General features: G+C 54.1%; 1 protein-coding gene across 2 annotated transcripts; it reads right to left on the reverse strand.

The window, feature by feature from the left end:
- Nucleotides 1-226: 226 nt before the first annotated feature.
- GATA5 (GATA binding protein 5) lies at nt 227-11,700 on the reverse strand. Of its 2 annotated transcripts, none has more exons than XM_057400866.1 (7): nt 11,428-11,700; nt 10,212-10,814; nt 7,942-8,108; nt 3,944-4,069; nt 2,926-3,013; nt 2,227-2,303; nt 227-723 (listed from the first exon to the last, which is right to left on the reverse strand). In XM_057400866.1, exons 2-7 carry the CDS (start codon nt 10,729-10,731, stop codon nt 568-570), a joined length of 1,134 nt encoding a protein of 377 aa, XP_057256849.1. In that variant the 5' UTR covers nt 10,732-10,814; nt 11,428-11,700; the 3' UTR covers nt 227-567. The 2 variants fall into 2 exon arrangements, with proteins under 2 accessions (XP_057256849.1, XP_057256848.1); XM_057400865.1 differs by having other exon boundaries at nt 2,227-2,351; nt 11,428-11,695.
- Nucleotides 11,701-16,002: the final 4,302 nt, after the last annotated feature.

A 16,002-nucleotide genomic window follows, 5' to 3' on the forward strand; every position in this document is an offset into this window, starting at 1 on the left:
ATAGAGATGATCCTTTTTAATATAAAACAGTAAATGTTTAAAACAACCGTTGCTGCTTTTTTTTCCTCTCTTCCTGTTGTGGCCAATGAAACATAAGGGAGGCCACAGAGTTTACATTTTAATAAAATTAAGTTATTTGGTGCCACGTTATCACAGTCTTTATTGGGAAGCTGAATAAATTGCACACAGAGGAGTCATAGGAGGGAGAAATCACTGCGAATAAACATAGATTCTGGGATGCATTTATTTGCTGGTTTCATCTCAAAGGAGGAAAGGCTTTTCCCCAGGAAAACAGAGGCAGCTCCGGGGCTCCGGCCTCGGAGAGGCAACCCTGCGTTGCTCCAGCTGAGGATGAGACTTTTAGGGAGCTGGTGCCACAGCGGGGCCATCCCGGCCCCATCCAGCCAATGTTTTCCATGCGCATCCTCCAAGAGAAACTCGTCCTGCAGCCGTGGCTGGGCACCCCGCAGTCCCGAAGCGCTGGGGCAGCACATCCTGCCCATCATCCATCTGCAGGGCCAGCCAAAAACGTTGGTCCTGAGGGGTTCTGCTGGAGCCTGGGGGTTTCTAGGCGAGCGCCAGGGCGCACCAGGAGTCCTGCCGGAGCGGCACGCTCAGCCCTGGCTGCGGGGCCATGCTGCTGGGGGAGAAGGTGTAGTCCTCGGGCTCAAACTTGAACTCGCCGTGGCCACCGGCCAGTGCCTCGTCTGACTGGCTCTGCGCCTGCCCGGGAGGGAAGCAGAGAGTCATTAGAGAGCCTGTTATTAGCCCAAGGGTCACTCTCCCCCTTGTTGTAACGTGGTGGTAGGACTAGGATGGATTATGAACAGGGTGGGTTATCCCTGAGGATGGATTATGAACAGGGTGGGTTATCCCTGAGGATGGATTATGAACAGGGTGGGTTATCCCTGAGGATGGATTATGAACAGGGTGGGTTATACCTGAGGATGGATTATGAACAGGGTGGGCTATCCCTGAGGATGGATTATGAACAGGGTGGGTTATACCTGAGGATGGATTATGAACAGGGTGGGTTATACCTGAGGATGGATTATGAACAAGGCGGGTTATCCCTTAGAATGGATTATGAACAGATTGAGTTATCGCTGAGGATGGATTATGAACAGATTGAGTTATCCCTGAGGATGGATTATGAACAGGGTGGGTTATCCCTGAGGATGGATTATGAACAAGGTGGGTTATCCCTGAGGATGGATTATGAACAAGGTGGGTTATCCCTGAGGATGGACTGTGAACAGGGTGGATTATCCTTGAGGATGGATTGTGAACAGGGTGGTTTATTCCTGAGGATGGATTATGAGCAAGGTAGGCTATCCCTGATGCTACTGCTTCCCTTACGAGGAGCCAGGCAGGTAGGATGCTCCATCCCCAGCAATCCTGAAGATCAAACAGGGAGAAAGCATCCCAGGGCCCATCTGCATTTAGTTATTGACTAAGCACATCCAGTTTGGGGACCTCTAGGCACGTGTATACTTTTTAAGAGCACAGCACGAATCAGATTTATCAGTTTCAGCCAAGAATGCGCCTATCTCATATGGTGCAAATGGCTGAGCTTCCTCTCCATGCACCCAGGTCCAGCTTGGGGAGGGCTTAGACCCAGCAAAAAGATAGTGCTGGGTCACAAAATTTTGATGTGTGGGTTGATTTAGAGCCATTTTTAACTCTGCCAAGACAAAAGAGCAACCCGCCCCAAAGAATTCCTTGGGGCACAAGCACAGCCTTGCAGTCTGGGGTCTCTGACAGCATTACAGCTCTGTGAGCACCGAGCACCTCAGGGCTATAAACTCCAGATAATGTACGCCCAGGGAGCCTTTTCATGAGGGCTGCAGACGTTTCCACCCTGACCTGATCCCACCAACTCAACAGAGTTGTAACTTCCAGGATTTCATAGCAGGAGATTAGAATTAAATCCTGCTCTGCACCAAAGCTGGTTCATCACTGATTGCCTCTAGCAGCAGGGTTTGGACCTCCCAGTTCCCCACCGCAAAACGGAAGAGCTGATGTGAAGCCAACAGCCTGGAGCCCTTCCTGGTCTGCAATGTCTTGGCTCACACTCCCTGCTTTCCTCAGTCTGAGGCAGTCCATCAGGCTGGTGGCCCCAGATGCAATGAACTAATTGCTTAGCCTCATCAAGGCTCCCCAGGTCAATGACTACTGAGGTGTGTGGAGCACCCACCCCAGCAGGCCATGGCCTCTCTGCCTTACCTGGGACACTGACACCATGGTTTGTCCGGGATACTGCGAGGATGCGCTGGGCTCTGACTTTAAAGTGACCGTGCTGTCTGAGTTCGTAATGGAAGAAGGGGAGTTAGTGGCCGAAGTCGTAGACCCTGGAAAACAATCAATTCAGGACAGTGAAGCAACAGAGGTGCAAATCTGCTCTTAAGAAATTTGTATTTTAATGGCTACCACCACATCTCATGGCACTACTGCTCTGTTCTCTTTCTCCACCACATCGCTGTCAGGGTAAGGCTTTGTATTTGGCTGCCAAGATGCTGATGGAGGAAGAGGAGCAGCATCCTTCCGCAGCCTGGCAGTGCTGATCCTGGCACAGGCCAAATGGGCTAATGTTGAATGCATGGTGATACCTTCCTTTTAACTCCTTAATACACTATTCCCAACCCTGTTTTTTCCCATTACTCAATTAAGCCCAGATCTGTGTGAACAAAACACTGCTGGACTGGAGCTGGGTGTCCACAGCACAGAAGAACCTTGGAGGAGTATGACAGCAGTGAGATTTACCACCCTGCCTCCTCCTTCCATGTGAGGTCTATGCACAAATACAGGCCCTCTATCTAAATAAAAATCAGAACATTATTTTCTAATTATCATAATTTCCTGCAGAAGACATGTTGAGGTGAATCATGCTCCAAGCCCCCCCAATGGATCATAGCAGCACTGTACCTGTTGAGGTTTTGCCTTTGGTAATGTTCTTAGGCTTCCTTTTCCTCGTCTGGATGCTTTCCTTTTTCATGGCCAGAGGTCGTGGTACCTTGACATTCATAAAGTTTAGAATCATTAATATTGCATTTTACTAAGCTCCTTCCCACACGTGTTGCTCCCCTATTTATGTCCCGTAGCTCATGCAAAGCACCTAAAGTCCTTGTCCTTCACTAAGTTGCTATTTTTCTCTGCAACAGGCCTTGGCTGGAAGATGTATAAGGCTAACAGTTACGGCTTTCCCACAAATTCTGTTTTTTCCTTTATTTCCTATTTTCCTTTTTCTGATTTATTAGTGACCTTTATGACAGAGCCCTATTAAATTACACTGACAAACTGAGAGCCTACTTGGCTCAAAGGGAACAGTCATGGAATAAAGAGACTTTAACCTTTATGGCAGAAGTTTGAAGAGGCCTGTATGGAGGGATGGTGGCTGTATGGAGCGATGGAGCCCTGGTGAGCTTGCTTTTCTAAAGAATCATAGAATCACAGATTGGCTTGGATTGGAAGGGACCTTAAGCTCACCCAGTTCCAACCCCTGCCACAGGCAGGGACACCTTCCACTAGAGCAGCTTGCTCCAAGCCCCTGTGTCCAACCTGGCCTTGAACACTGCCAGGGATGGGGCAGCCACAGCTTCCCTGGGCACCCTGTGCCAGCGCCTCAGCACCCTCACAGGGAAGAGCTTCTGCCTTTTTATTATGTTTTGGGAAGTAACTTGACAAACAACTTAATGAAGAGCCACCCAGTGCCAGAAATCTCTCCTCTATGGAGGCACCTCCTGAGAATGCTCCAATACCCCCTTAGCCTTACTCTGGAGAGCCTCAGTAGACTGAGCTTTTAACCAGTCTAGGAGACAAGACTGGGTTATGGCTCTTCTGGGTCCAGTCTAGCAGCTGGTCCCTCCAGACCTGATATCCTGGTCCTATTATGCAGTGATCCCAGCACCCAAAGGGTCCCTCCCATTTCGGACGTGCTTCTCACCCCATGGAGCTTCATGTACAACCCGCAGGCATTGCAGACGGGCTCCCCTTCGGCGTTCCTTCTCCAGAGGGTGGTATTGGTTGTGTGGCAGTTAGTGCAACATAGGCCAGCACGTCTAGATGAAGACTTAAAAACAAGCAAACACACACATGAATGCACACATAGGAATGATTAATTGGGAAGTTTCCTTTCATATAAACCCTACAATTACACCACTTTCCTGGAAAATGTGAAGCACACGCAATAGGGAAATACAGATCAAAGAAATTACATTCAAATGAGATCACTCCAATTTGCAAGTTCTTTTTTTCCTATTGAGCTAGGTAAACCTGGCAAATATCCTTGCAACTCTTTCCACAAACTTCCAACAGATCTGCTGGAAGTGTTCAGGACTCCAAGCACAGAGAACTTCCCTCCCGGAAATCCACTCAGATGGGGAAAGAGAAGGAAAATGCCAAGCAGGCTTTAAGTGCACAAAGAAAACTACTCATGTTTTAAGTGAACTCTTCTTGTTTTCTGCACTCAGAACTACCGCTAAAGTTAGCAACATCCCAATTCATCTCTGGTTTAGGACAACTGGAATCAATTGGCGGCACTGAGCAGAACCAAACTGAACTGGCCCATGATGGTACCAGGGAGGTTATTCTCTGCACGTCTCACAGATAATCTGTGCCTTTACATGCTGCAAACACCCTTCCCGTGCAACCATTAATTTATGACCTATTTTGTGAGCGCAGTGATTGCTGGCTCTGAACGTTAGTGCTTCAAAAGGGAGAAGGAAAGTATTCTGGCAGAAGCAGCGAACTCCTTTCTGACAACAGTGCTCCACGCCACTGGAAAATTCACAAGTGCCTATACAGACGTGTCAGCTCAATAGGCATTTCATCTGAAAGACTCAACACTAGGTATGGAAACTAATTTAATAAAAGACTTCACTAAATATAAGGTATCAGTGACATGAGTGGTGTCACAGCCTCCCCACACTCAGGTGTTTGAACATGTTCTTCAGCCTTGAGGAAAATCACTTTGATTCCACTCGACGGCAGACGATCCGTGATGCAGGCAATAAAGAACTCCCTGTTTGTTTATTCTTCCATTATTGCTCGACATCAGGACTGAGCAATAGAACGAATGAGGTGGGAAGAGGGGGAATAAAACCGAACTGTTTTTACAAGGTTAGCAGCCAAATAAAGATCAGCTTTGAGGTTCAAGAGACACAACTGACGTGCCCAAGCTTTGATTCACTCAGCAGAGGTCTCAGCAGCCGTTTGCTAATAATGATACTGTTTTGGGTATTATTTAGCCTTCAAGAAATAACCAAGCAAAAATTACAATACACCGAGGTGTGAGCTGGCAAGCCTGGCACAGAGGAGGGGACAGCAATCCTTGTGCCTACTATGGGACATGGGGTCACAACCATGTTCCTTAAAGTCTTTCAGCTGCCGGAGATGTGTCCTTCATCCCTGCAACTAGGAAGGACCTCAGCTCCTATGGGAGCCTGGAGAGATGCCAAGCACCTGAGGGGTGCAAGAGCTCTGAGGTCCAGCTCCTGCCATGGATGAGGAGGGGAACGTGGAGGCACTCAGCCCTGGGGTAATTGTGCCCGGTGTGGGCTGGTGAGGTCTGTCATCGCCTGCGGATACAGAAAGGCCAACCAAACCCTTTGGAAAGACCCAAGATTTCTGGGTCACTGCAGGTTCCTGGAAAGGAGGGGCACACTGTTCCTGTTTCAAACAACACTTTGTCCATGGCTTGCACATGAGGTGGCAACAAATGGGATGCACCAAGGAACTTTGGCTAGGGAAGGTCCCGCCTAAAATAAAGCGCTGCTTCCATCCTCCCCTACAATAAATCCTTTCTGCTGAAAAGCCCATAGTGCTCTGAACCCAGACAAAGACTGGAGCAGAAGGGATGCTATGCAGGGGACGTTGCCTTTATCTCAAAAGAAGAAGCAGGAAATCAACTGGAAAGGACACTGCCATTGCTCGCCCTCTGCCACGCACAAGCAGGCTGAGCAGCACTGAGCTGCAGGACATCATTCCCGCAGCATTATTTGGGCTACGTTGTGTTCTCCACAGCTTTCAGTGGGACTTTGCTTTGTGGAAACAGAACTCGGAATAACTCCTAGTGCAGCATCTACTACAGAACAAAGGTCATCCCCTAAAGAACAAAAGTGACTATTTCCCCTTCCCGAGTCTGTGAAAGAGCCAATTTCACCATTCCTAGAGCGGCAGTGACACTGCTTTGTTCCCACCCAGACCTCGGACCTTGAGGCTGTGAGCACAGAACACATTCCCCACCATGGAAATCATCCAGGGGAAGAAACAACCCAAGCCATGGAGGTGCAGGTTGCTCCCTTTGCAGGGTATGTCTGGCACACACGTCCATCATCAATAGATTCCCCTTCTTCTGATGGGGCACAACCTGCGACACAACAATTCAAACCCTTGGGAAAATCCAAGATTTTTAAACGTTTTGTTCCAAAGTGAGGATGGAAAATCAAAATTGCAGCTCCTTTTCTAATCCATACAACAAAATCCCCGCAAGTATTTAAATCTACTGAGGTTTCCCCTGGATAAGAATCATCGCTTTCATTCGGGTTTTATCATCATTAAATTGATTGTAAAAATAATGCTAAAATAATAATAAAATAATAATAAAAAAGGTTGGAAGTGCTTTGATAATTCCAGGCAAGATTTGCTGATCCCTGGGAAACAGTTTTAACCCTGCAAAGCTGCATTTTCCACCAGAAAACTCTACTGAATATCAGTGAGTTACTGACAATTTCAAAAACAAAATACAATTCCTCGAGGAAAAACGGTTTTAAAAAACCCTGGAAATTCACCCAGCACCACATTTGGATTTTAAATCCATCTCCAGAGTCTGAAATGTGGAGTCAGATTTAAACCGGCTTGTCCCTATGCCTCTGCGCAGGGATCGTATCTGCGCTGAAGGAATCCGCAGCGTAACTCAGATCTGCAGCACAGCAGCGACCGGAGCCTACTGCTGGGGGCAGATTTTACTTCATTACGTTAAAGGAGACCAGGAGAGTTTGGTGAGAGAGGCAGATTCTGTTGGATAGTGCTAAATATTTCACAGGAATGCCTGGATTTGGATTTGAAGAACAAAATAGGACTATTTTCCATGGAGCCGACGCTCCTTTCGTTTTGCAAATCCAGAGCCACATTTCTAGGATCAAAATCAGAATAAAACATCTTGCTCAGTCCCGAGGTTTTTGTCCTCGTTTTGTTACATAGAAACCCAACAACTGTCAGGTTGCTGCTAATACTTTGTTTTGCAATGCACAAAACCAACTGTGGGAATACACCCCGAGCGAAAGCCAAAGGAGCTCCCAGCTATTCCCCAGCACGGCTCCAACAAACATCCTGTTTGTGATGACGGCTTCTGATGACAGGCTCCGAAACCAAAACTGTTACCACCAAATTTAAACATCCCAAAGTGACTCTATGTAAAAAAAAAGGAGGTGCCTTTCCTCTCTCACAATGGGATCCCAATTGGAGGAAGCTCAATATCAGATTGAGGAGAGAGGGAATTAAGGCTTTAACCTGCCGGGAAACTGGGAACTACTAAAGCCTGAATTTCTCCCTTAGGTAACTGCGTGAGGGCAGTGGGGATCTGGGCCCCTTCTGTGAACAGCCACCAACCTGCCTGGGTGAGCTCAGGATCAGCCCTGTCTCCTGTTCATTACCCTGCCCTAGACCATGTGTGCCCACATGAAGAGCTAGGAAATTATTACTATTATTATTATTATTATTATTATTGAATAAAAAGCAACGTACCCACTGTGGGATCAGAGCTGGGGGAAGCCTATAGAACCCCAAGCCACCTCTGTGCCGCAACGACGGGCTTCAGCCGGTGCTGATGGTATTTTGTTCAACCAAGGGTCAAACAGACCCTAACACCAGTACAGAAACCCCAATAGCTCCTGCACCCTCTGGATGAAGCCGGGAATCTCCTTCAGAGTTTCCCCCTCTTACCAGTCTCTTCTGCGGCTTGAGTGGCCGGTTGATGCCGTTCATCTTGTGGTAGAGGCCGCAGGCGTTGCACAGGTAATGCCCGGTGCCGTCCTTCCTCCAGAGCGGCGTGGACATGGCCCCACAGTTCACGCACTCACGGCCGTCCCCAGGGAACTCCTCCAGGTACTCTGGAAAGGACACCCAAGGTGAGCGGGTCAGGAGCAGTCCCCACCAGACACGGTCACTGGTTGCCCATGGGGACCCTGAGGGTGAGGATCCCAAATCCTCTGTGCCCCACTGCCCCTCTGCAAGTGAAAACCCCTGCCAGGGGGGTGAGTTTATCTCCACCCTCCAAGCTCTGCACTAACCCCCTTTATTCCCTCCACATGTTTCAGTGTTTTCCTCCAAAACAGCATATCCAATCATCCCAATCCCAAAGGTTTGAATGCCACTGAGGTCTCTCTTTGGGATGGGAAGGGGCAGGGAGCCTATCCCTGGTGCTATCCCCGAACAGAGCTGAGAAAATAAATTGGAGGGGGAGCAAAACAGGGCGATTTTCCTGATTTCCATGAAGGCGCATTGGTTGTTGGGGACGGCTGGGCTGGGAAGGGCTCGGGACTGCCCAGGGAGCAACGCGGGGCTACGGCTCCGCTCCCCTCGGGAGACCATCCCCGGCCGCCGCAGCCTCCTGGACCGGGGCTCTTCCCGACTTTTCCTTCCGAAAAGCCTCGGGAAGATGCCGCGAAGCTGCCCTCTCCGAGCCCCGGCCCCAGTGCGGCTCTGCCCCGAAGGCAGCTCCGCTGCAAGCGGGAGCAAACCCGAGGGACCCCTTGATTACGAGTCTGTCTCTTCCCTCCTACTGCTTTTATCTCTTTTTTAATATAGAAAAAATTATAACTAATAATATTATTACATTAAAAAATATCTGCCTCTGCCTGAAACGTTATTTACTTCCAAAGAAAAATACGCTCTTATTTTTTTTGTTTAATCTTCGATTGTATTAATGATGATCCAAAGAAAGAAAAAGGAAAATGAAGAAAAATTAAAGATGGGAAAATTGAAAATAAAAATTTAAAAAATAATTTAAAAGTTGTAATAATTCATTAGATAAATAATAATAATAAATAGTTTACGCTACTTAAGAGCCGTTTACACTATTCAAGAGCAAAAACAAACGGCGGGGAGGAGGGCGGCCCCTATTCCGTCTCCCTAACCACCAAATCCAAAGCGCACAAGGGATTTCTGTGCCATCACCTCCCTCGCAGGACCGGAGCGATCCCTTCCCGCACAGCTCAACGGATTTTCCCAAACAAAGAGAAAATCCTGGAAAGGAACCGCTCCCAAACACCTCCAGAGTTGGGATGAGGAGGGGGGAAGCGGAGCCGCGGAGGCAGCTGAGGGGGGTGGGAGGGCTCATTCCCTGCTTTAACTTTGTTCTTGGGGTAAAGATAAGAGAATTCGGTTCACCGCAGTCACGATGATAACGCGGCTGAGATTTTGAAGTGGCTTTTAAAGGACTTTGCAAACCACCGCCGGATGAGGATGGTGTAGCCCCCCCCACATCCCTCCGCCTCGGGGTTATAAACCCTGCGTACGGAGAGTCCTTTAAAATCAAGCCCCCAAACTTTATTTGCCCTGGGGGGTGGTTTAAAAGGGCTCTCCGGTGTGGATGCAAACGAATTGCAGGCAGGTTTATTGTTCAACGCCTGAGCGCGTTTCAGTGTCCCCGCAAAGGCCGCCGAGCGCTGCAGCTGCGGGCCCGGCTTGGCGAGGTCGAATTAGGAGACCGAGAGTCTGCCCAAATCTAAACTAATTTACCACAATAAATTACTTAAAAGGGAGGGAGCTATAAATCTGCCCCGCTAATTTAAACACAAGGGTAAGTATTGAAGCCCAGGCACAAAGTCGATATTGTGGGAAGGAGATATCGGGGGTGGGGGGCTATTGAACGGCCTCTGTTCCTCTGTCCTGCGGGGGAATTGCTCTCCTTTGAAACGTGGTCTTTGCCCTTCGTGTCACACAAACACCCCACCTCTGTCCAAGCTCAGCCACACGCATCCCGTGCCCGGACCATCTCTCCATCCCTGGAAGAAGTCAGCCCCTTCTGTCTCTCCATCCCTGGATAAAGCCATCCCCTCCTTTCCCGTGGGGATGTCAACGGGGCAGCGCACCCCCAGGTCGGGCCGCCAACACGCCATGGGGATGGGGATAGGGATGGCTCCGACCCGGCGCCGAAAGCCGGGGAAAGACACGGCGCCCGGAGGCCAGGGTGAGGGGCGACGGCAACCTACCGAAAGTGGACCTGCGGCCGGGTAAAGCCGCCTGCCTCGTCTGCAGGCTGTGCAGCACGCTGCTCTCAAAGTGTCCGGCCGTCCAGGAAGGCGGTATCTCGGGGGTCACGTAGGCGGGGTAGGGGCTGGAGTAGGACCCGTTAACGGAGCGCACCAAGGCGTTGCCGTACTGCTCCCGGCCCCCGCCGCCCAGCAGCAGGGGCCCCTGGTAGGCGCCGTCTCGGCCCGGGGGGCTGCTGCCCGGCGGGCTGTGCGTGTAGGAGAAACCCGACGGCGGGTGAGGGCTGCCGGCGTTGAAAGCGGCGGCTTCGCCGCTGCTCTGGCCCCAGCCCGCGGGGTTGCCGAGGTGGCTCTGGTGCGGCTCGCAGCCTTGCAGGTAGGGCAGCGTCTGGAGGACGGAGGGCACCCGGGTGGTGGGCACGTAGACGGGCGAGCCGGCCGACGAGTGGAGGAAGTTGCTGGAGTCATGGGAATAAGCCGACTGGCCATGGTTGGGGGCGAGAGCCAGACCCTGATACATGTTCCGTCCTCGGCGGCGACGGCGGCTGCTCAGGGCCCGGCCGGCTGCGCCCCGGCGTTGCCGCGGGGCTCACTCAGAGGAACCTGGAAAGAGGAAAAACTGAGAGTGAGACCCCGCAAGAGCCCGGGACACCCAGCCCGGGCCCTCCCCACCCGCAGGCGCTTCCCATGGCGAAAGCGCCTCTTCCCTGCCTCAAGCGCGGGCTGTGATTTGTAGTTGTCATTATCGTTATTGTTTTCCCTTTAAACTTTCCTCTGCTCGGCTCGTCCCGCGGACGGAACTCGCAGCACAGGGCCGAGAGCAGGGGTTGAGCCACAGCGACAACCTCCGCAAACGGGCCGCAGCCCCGCGGCTCCTTACCCCCCGTCCGCCCGAGCACTTCCAGGGGGTGGGATAAAAAACCCCAAACCCACATTTTTAATGTATTTTATCCTTAAGTATTTCCTATTTTTCCGAGCCCCGGGCCTGAAGCGCTCTCGGGGCCTTGCTAGTGTGAGGCCGCCGGACCGGTTGGGAGCAGGGTACCGGCAGCTCCAGGCAGCGACTCCAGCCTGGGAACATCCCCGGTGTGTCCCACATCCACCAGCGCTGCCACTTTCTTGTTAAAAAGCGCAATAACGCTGGGGCAGGGAGGAAGGCTCCAGCCGCGGAGCACCGCAAGAGGATCCCGCCCCAGGCACCCCCACCGGTACTCACATGGCAGCGGGCCGGGAGCGGAGCCGGGCATGGCCGGTTGGGCATGAAGCTGCGCTCAGAGCGTGCAGGGAAATCCCAGGAAAGTGGAAATAACAGCGATAATAACGACAATAGAATAAAGATCACGGGGGAGGGAGGACAAAACCCGAACCAAGCAGGAGCCCCCGGCAGACAGGGGCTGCCCTCCCCCGCTCCCTCCCGTCCACCGCCGCCGTCTCCCGTGGGTGCGTCCCTGACTGCTCCCACCGGGGAAGTGGCGGCGGCGGCCTCGGCGGCGGCTCTTTACGACGGGCCCCGGTACAGCCCGGCCCACGTGACGGCCGGCGGGATAGCCCCGGTCCCGGCCAGGATTGGGCGCCTCCCGGCAGGAGGGGGTAGGACGGGACGGGATAAGTCCCGCCGGCTCCGCTCCCGGCGGGACACACACACACACACACACACACACACACACACACACGCACACACGCTCCCGACGGCTCCCCCTTGGCGCGGGGCCGTGGGGTCAGGACGCAGCCCCCGAGGGAGCCCCGCAGCCCCAAGTGCCCCCCCTCGGAAGGCCGGAGATGTCCGCCCTCCCCCTAGGGAGGGATGAGGGTGCCTCCCTCCTTTGCGGGCCCTGTTGTGTTTCTGGGGGTCGCTCCGGTACCCCGACGGGAGGCGATGCCCCCCCCCCCCCCTTCCGCCCTGGGCTGCCGGTAGAACCCGTCGAACACCTTCCGGCCGGGGGTCGCGAAGCAGAGGACGTGGCCGGGCGGTTTTCTGCTCCGAGCCATTGCTCTGGCTCCGCTTTGCGCTACCAGGGAAGCGGGGGTCTCCAGCCTGCCCCCGGCCTGTCCTGCCTTTATCAAGCCACTCACGGCTCCATCGAAGCTGGGGCGACGCTTAGAGCTGCTGCCTCAAAGAGCAGCCCTGCAGCCCCTCACCGTCCCGTCAGGGCCGTCGGGCCCTGGGGCTGCCCCGCTCGCTGCTCCCCACTGGGAGGGGGCCAGCAGCAGCACCGCGTGCCTTGCGGCGACGGCACAAATCCTTTCCGTGCTTTGACCCGTCGGTGGGACCGCGGGAATGGGCGACAGGAGGGGAAGCAGCCCCGGGAGTCCCCGCTCAACCCGGGTAACCCGGCCGATAGAACTCCCCTCCGGTACCGGGCTCCCGACCGGCAGCCGCAGCGAGGAAATAATTTCATCAGTATCGGGTTTTGCGGGGGGATTTCTGCTCCTTTTCCTCACGGAACCGGTTTTCTCCTCCTCGGAGAAAGGGATTAAAAAACCCTTCAGCGAGTGTCACCGTCCAAGGGCGGACAGGGATTTGCCGTCGGGATCAGGCCCCTGGAGCCCTCCCGTAGCCCCGAGGTGCGGTCCAGCCCCGGCGCCCCGGGGAGCCCGTCCAGCCGCGGCTCCGCAGGGACCAGCGCTTCGGGAAGGGTGGGAAATTTCGGCTCCAAAATAAACTGGTGCAGGAATGCCAGCTATTTCCCTCAGAATAATGCAACGCAACTGGCTGGAGATGCATTTATTTGCTCGCGAAAGCGGCTGGTTTACGGCTCGCAGGGTATCCCTGTGTCGGCCTGGGAGAAGGGGGGAAAAAAACCCAAACCAGGAAAAAGAAAAAACAAAAAGTAAAATAACAATAATAATAAACAACAAAAAACCCCAAACCCACAAAAAAATTGAAAAGAAAAAGGAGCGGGAAGGGTGGAATAAAAATGGAGGAAAAATAAAGGGAAAAGCGATGTACAAAAAGAAAATAACAGCCCCGGAAGGCTCCTGCTCCGCGAGTTTTCCGTCCCCAAGGAAAACCAGCCCCAACCCTTCTGTGGCTGTGGCGGAGCCACCGCCGGAGCTTCCTTCGTTTCGTTTCGGTTGTTAAAAGCGGGGTGAAGCCGTGGGCCGGCAGGGGTTTGGCAATTTCAAGATATTCTTTGTGATTTATTCTATTTTTCACTATTTAGATGCTTGGAACTGCCAGCTCCGATCGTTCCCGGCGTTCAAATAAATGTGAAAACGTTGAAAGAAACGAGGCGCTGCTGAAATCCGAAGGGATTTACCCCGGGAGCCCGCTCATGCCTAAGGAAACCGCTGTGCGCTAAAACCTGCCCGTGGTCGTGCTGCGGGTCCGTGTTCAGACACATCCATCCAATTGTTCCATTTTCATTTGTTTTCACCAGGTTTTCAACCCACTTTCTTCCCGCGGCGGCGTTAACTCAGCTACCGGCGGTGCGGCGGCTGCCCAGCTCTCGCCTCACCGGGCAGCGCAGCCCCGAGGCCGCGGGGAGGGGCGGCGGGTTCCGCGGGCGCGGAGCAGCGCTGCGGGCAGGTGCTCTGGCAACGCGGGATCCCCGCACCACCGGCGGCGGTCGCCGTGGGACTGGTCCCGTATCCCGGGGCCCGAGCCACCCAACGGTGAGGCCACTGGATGCGGAGCCGCCGACGTGCTGCGGTTTGGGGGGTTTATAGAAGTTTGGGGTGCGCTCGGTGACAGGGAACCAGGCGGAGGGTGCGGGGTCCTTCCTCTGAGGAAGGCCCAGAGTGGGAGACGCTTCAGGTGAAGGAGGGAAGGTATCGGCGTGGCACCGGAGCCAGCAGCGATGCTCTGGCCGCAGACCCCGCACTGCGCCCTGGGAAGACCCGCCGGGGTGCGGGCACCGTCCCGCGGGGTTCCCCCAAGCGTTCCCTGCCCCACCGACGGCACCCCAGGAGCGTCACCGGGGCGCAGCCGGACACCTTGCCCGGGAGCCAGCTCACGGCGAGGCTCAGGCGGACACAAACTAACACAAGCATCGGGGCAGCTGATCCCCGGATCCCACGGAGGACACCGCAGAATCTCCCTTCCAGCCCCTTCCGGAGCGGGGAAAGGCGGGGAGGCCTCCGGGAAGAGCTCGGTGTCACCCCGACGTGAGCTTTGCTGCCGGTGCTCATCCCTTGCCTGCTCACGGTTCGTTAGACGGGCTGGCTGGGACCTGGCTCTGCTCTTCCAAAGGGATAAGGCCACTGTTTTGCGGGGGTTAGGAAGGGGTCCCTGTTCCCTGCTCCCCCCGTCCGCTCAGAGCTTGGCTCCGGCGAGTCCCAGCGGGATCGGTGCTGCTCGGCACGGCTCCGCAGGGAGCCCTGACCCTCCAGGTGAGGCTCCCCGGGCAGCACAGACTGCCCGGCGCCCCGGCCCCGCGGCCCTAATCCCGCCCCGGCTGATTTGTGAGCCCTGCGCTGGGGCGTATGCGTGGGAGCGTCCAGCGCGGTCCCTGACGGGAGCTTGAACCCCCCCTGCATGGAAAACCAAGGGGGAAAATGAAAAGTGGAGAGAGGAGGGCAGGATCCTACCCGCTCTGCTGCACCGGGCGCACCCCGAAACAGCGGGTCGGCTTCCCCCCTCGGTGAATCGGGAGGTGACGATGACCGAAATACGGCCCCTTGCCTCCCTCTGCCTCGCACGGGCTGGAGCATCCCCCCCATCCCAGGGGCTCGGAGGCGGCTCGCAGCCTGCTGCCCTCGGGGTAGCGGGGAAGCAAGCTCCGAAAGTTAGAGACCTTTATCCCCGGCTGCTCGAACTAAGGAAGAGCTGCCTGGGGATACAGCAACACCCAGGGGCTGCTTCCCCCTGCCTGGTGAGCTGTGAATGTTGAGGATGGATGGGTGGGAACCAGCAGGGTCTGCATCCCCTGATGTGCATCACCCGGTCCACATCTGTGGTCCCCATTGTCCTGTCCTCATCTATGGTCCCCATCCCCGGGTCCACATCCCTCCATCCTCCCCCCGTACCCTTCCTACCCAGTGCCTGAGGGATGAGCTGGTCCCTGTCCTGGGAATGAGCTCTGGTTTCTCCTGTGGCCCTGATCAGGCTGAGGCTTGAGCAGAAGAGAGGAGCGATGGCCACAGCCAAGGGTGGTGGAGGCCCCACTGACCAGGGGCTGTGGGCAAGGACTGAGCTGCCCCAGGCCAGCAGGAGTTTGTGCTGGAGGAGTGAGGGGATGCCAGAGGGCTGTGTTTCAAAAGGGTTAAATAAACAGCATGCTCTGCCAAAAAATATCTCCTGTTATATGCATGTGGCAGTGGCTCTCAGGAAAAGGGGGCGTCTGTGTGTGTGTAAGGACTTAAACCCTTACCCCCTCTTACCCTGTTTTCTTCCTTAGCCCGTAAGGATTTCACTGGCACGGCAAAGAAAAGGATCCCATAGATCTGTTGCCTGCTGTACAGACTCAACCATTCCTTCAGCCACTCACAAACCCACAACAGCTACAAAAATCACCCTTTCTTCAACATCTAGAGGGTACAAAATGCGGAGTGCGGTGTGTGCCCCCGTAAAATGGGTGCTGGGAGCACCCCGTAAGGGATAAACCACCTCCTTCTTTGCAGATGGGCAAACTCTGGTCTCCAGATTCATTTGATGCAGGGGTTCTGGGGGTTCCAAGTTTTCCCCAAGCCCAGAGGACAACGATGTGCAGCCCCAGGAGGGGTTCAGCATCTTGCATGGGGTGAAGATCTGACCCCACTTGGGAAGTTCTCCAGGAGTTTTGCCATGGGCTGGAGCAGCGGGTGACTCAGGTTCCAGCCGTGTTGGAACAATGGGGACGCACTGTGTATA

Source organism: Pezoporus wallicus, unplaced genomic scaffold (assembly GCF_028554395.1).
Source record: "Pezoporus wallicus isolate ANWC-B61680 ecotype Strahan unplaced genomic scaffold, APGP_CSIRO_Pwel_v1 contig_11133, whole genome shotgun sequence".
Lineage (NCBI taxonomy): Eukaryota > Metazoa > Chordata > Aves > Psittaciformes > Psittacidae > Pezoporus > Pezoporus wallicus.

Bases quoted from the DNA above. Each gene is read 5' to 3' on its own strand.
- GATA5 (XM_057400865.1), bottom strand. From the start codon at position 10,731: ATGTATCAGGGTCTGGCTCTCGCCCCCAACCATGGCCAGTCGGCTTAT. The intron at 4,070-7,941 runs GTAAGAGGGGGA...CTTGTTTTTAAG, and splicing joins TCAAGCCGCAGAAGAGACTG to TCTTCATCTAGACGTGCTGG. The intron at 724-2,226 runs GTAAGGCAGAGA...CCTCCCGGGCAG, and splicing joins CCATGGTGTCAGTGTCCCAG to GCGCAGAGCCAGTCAGACGA.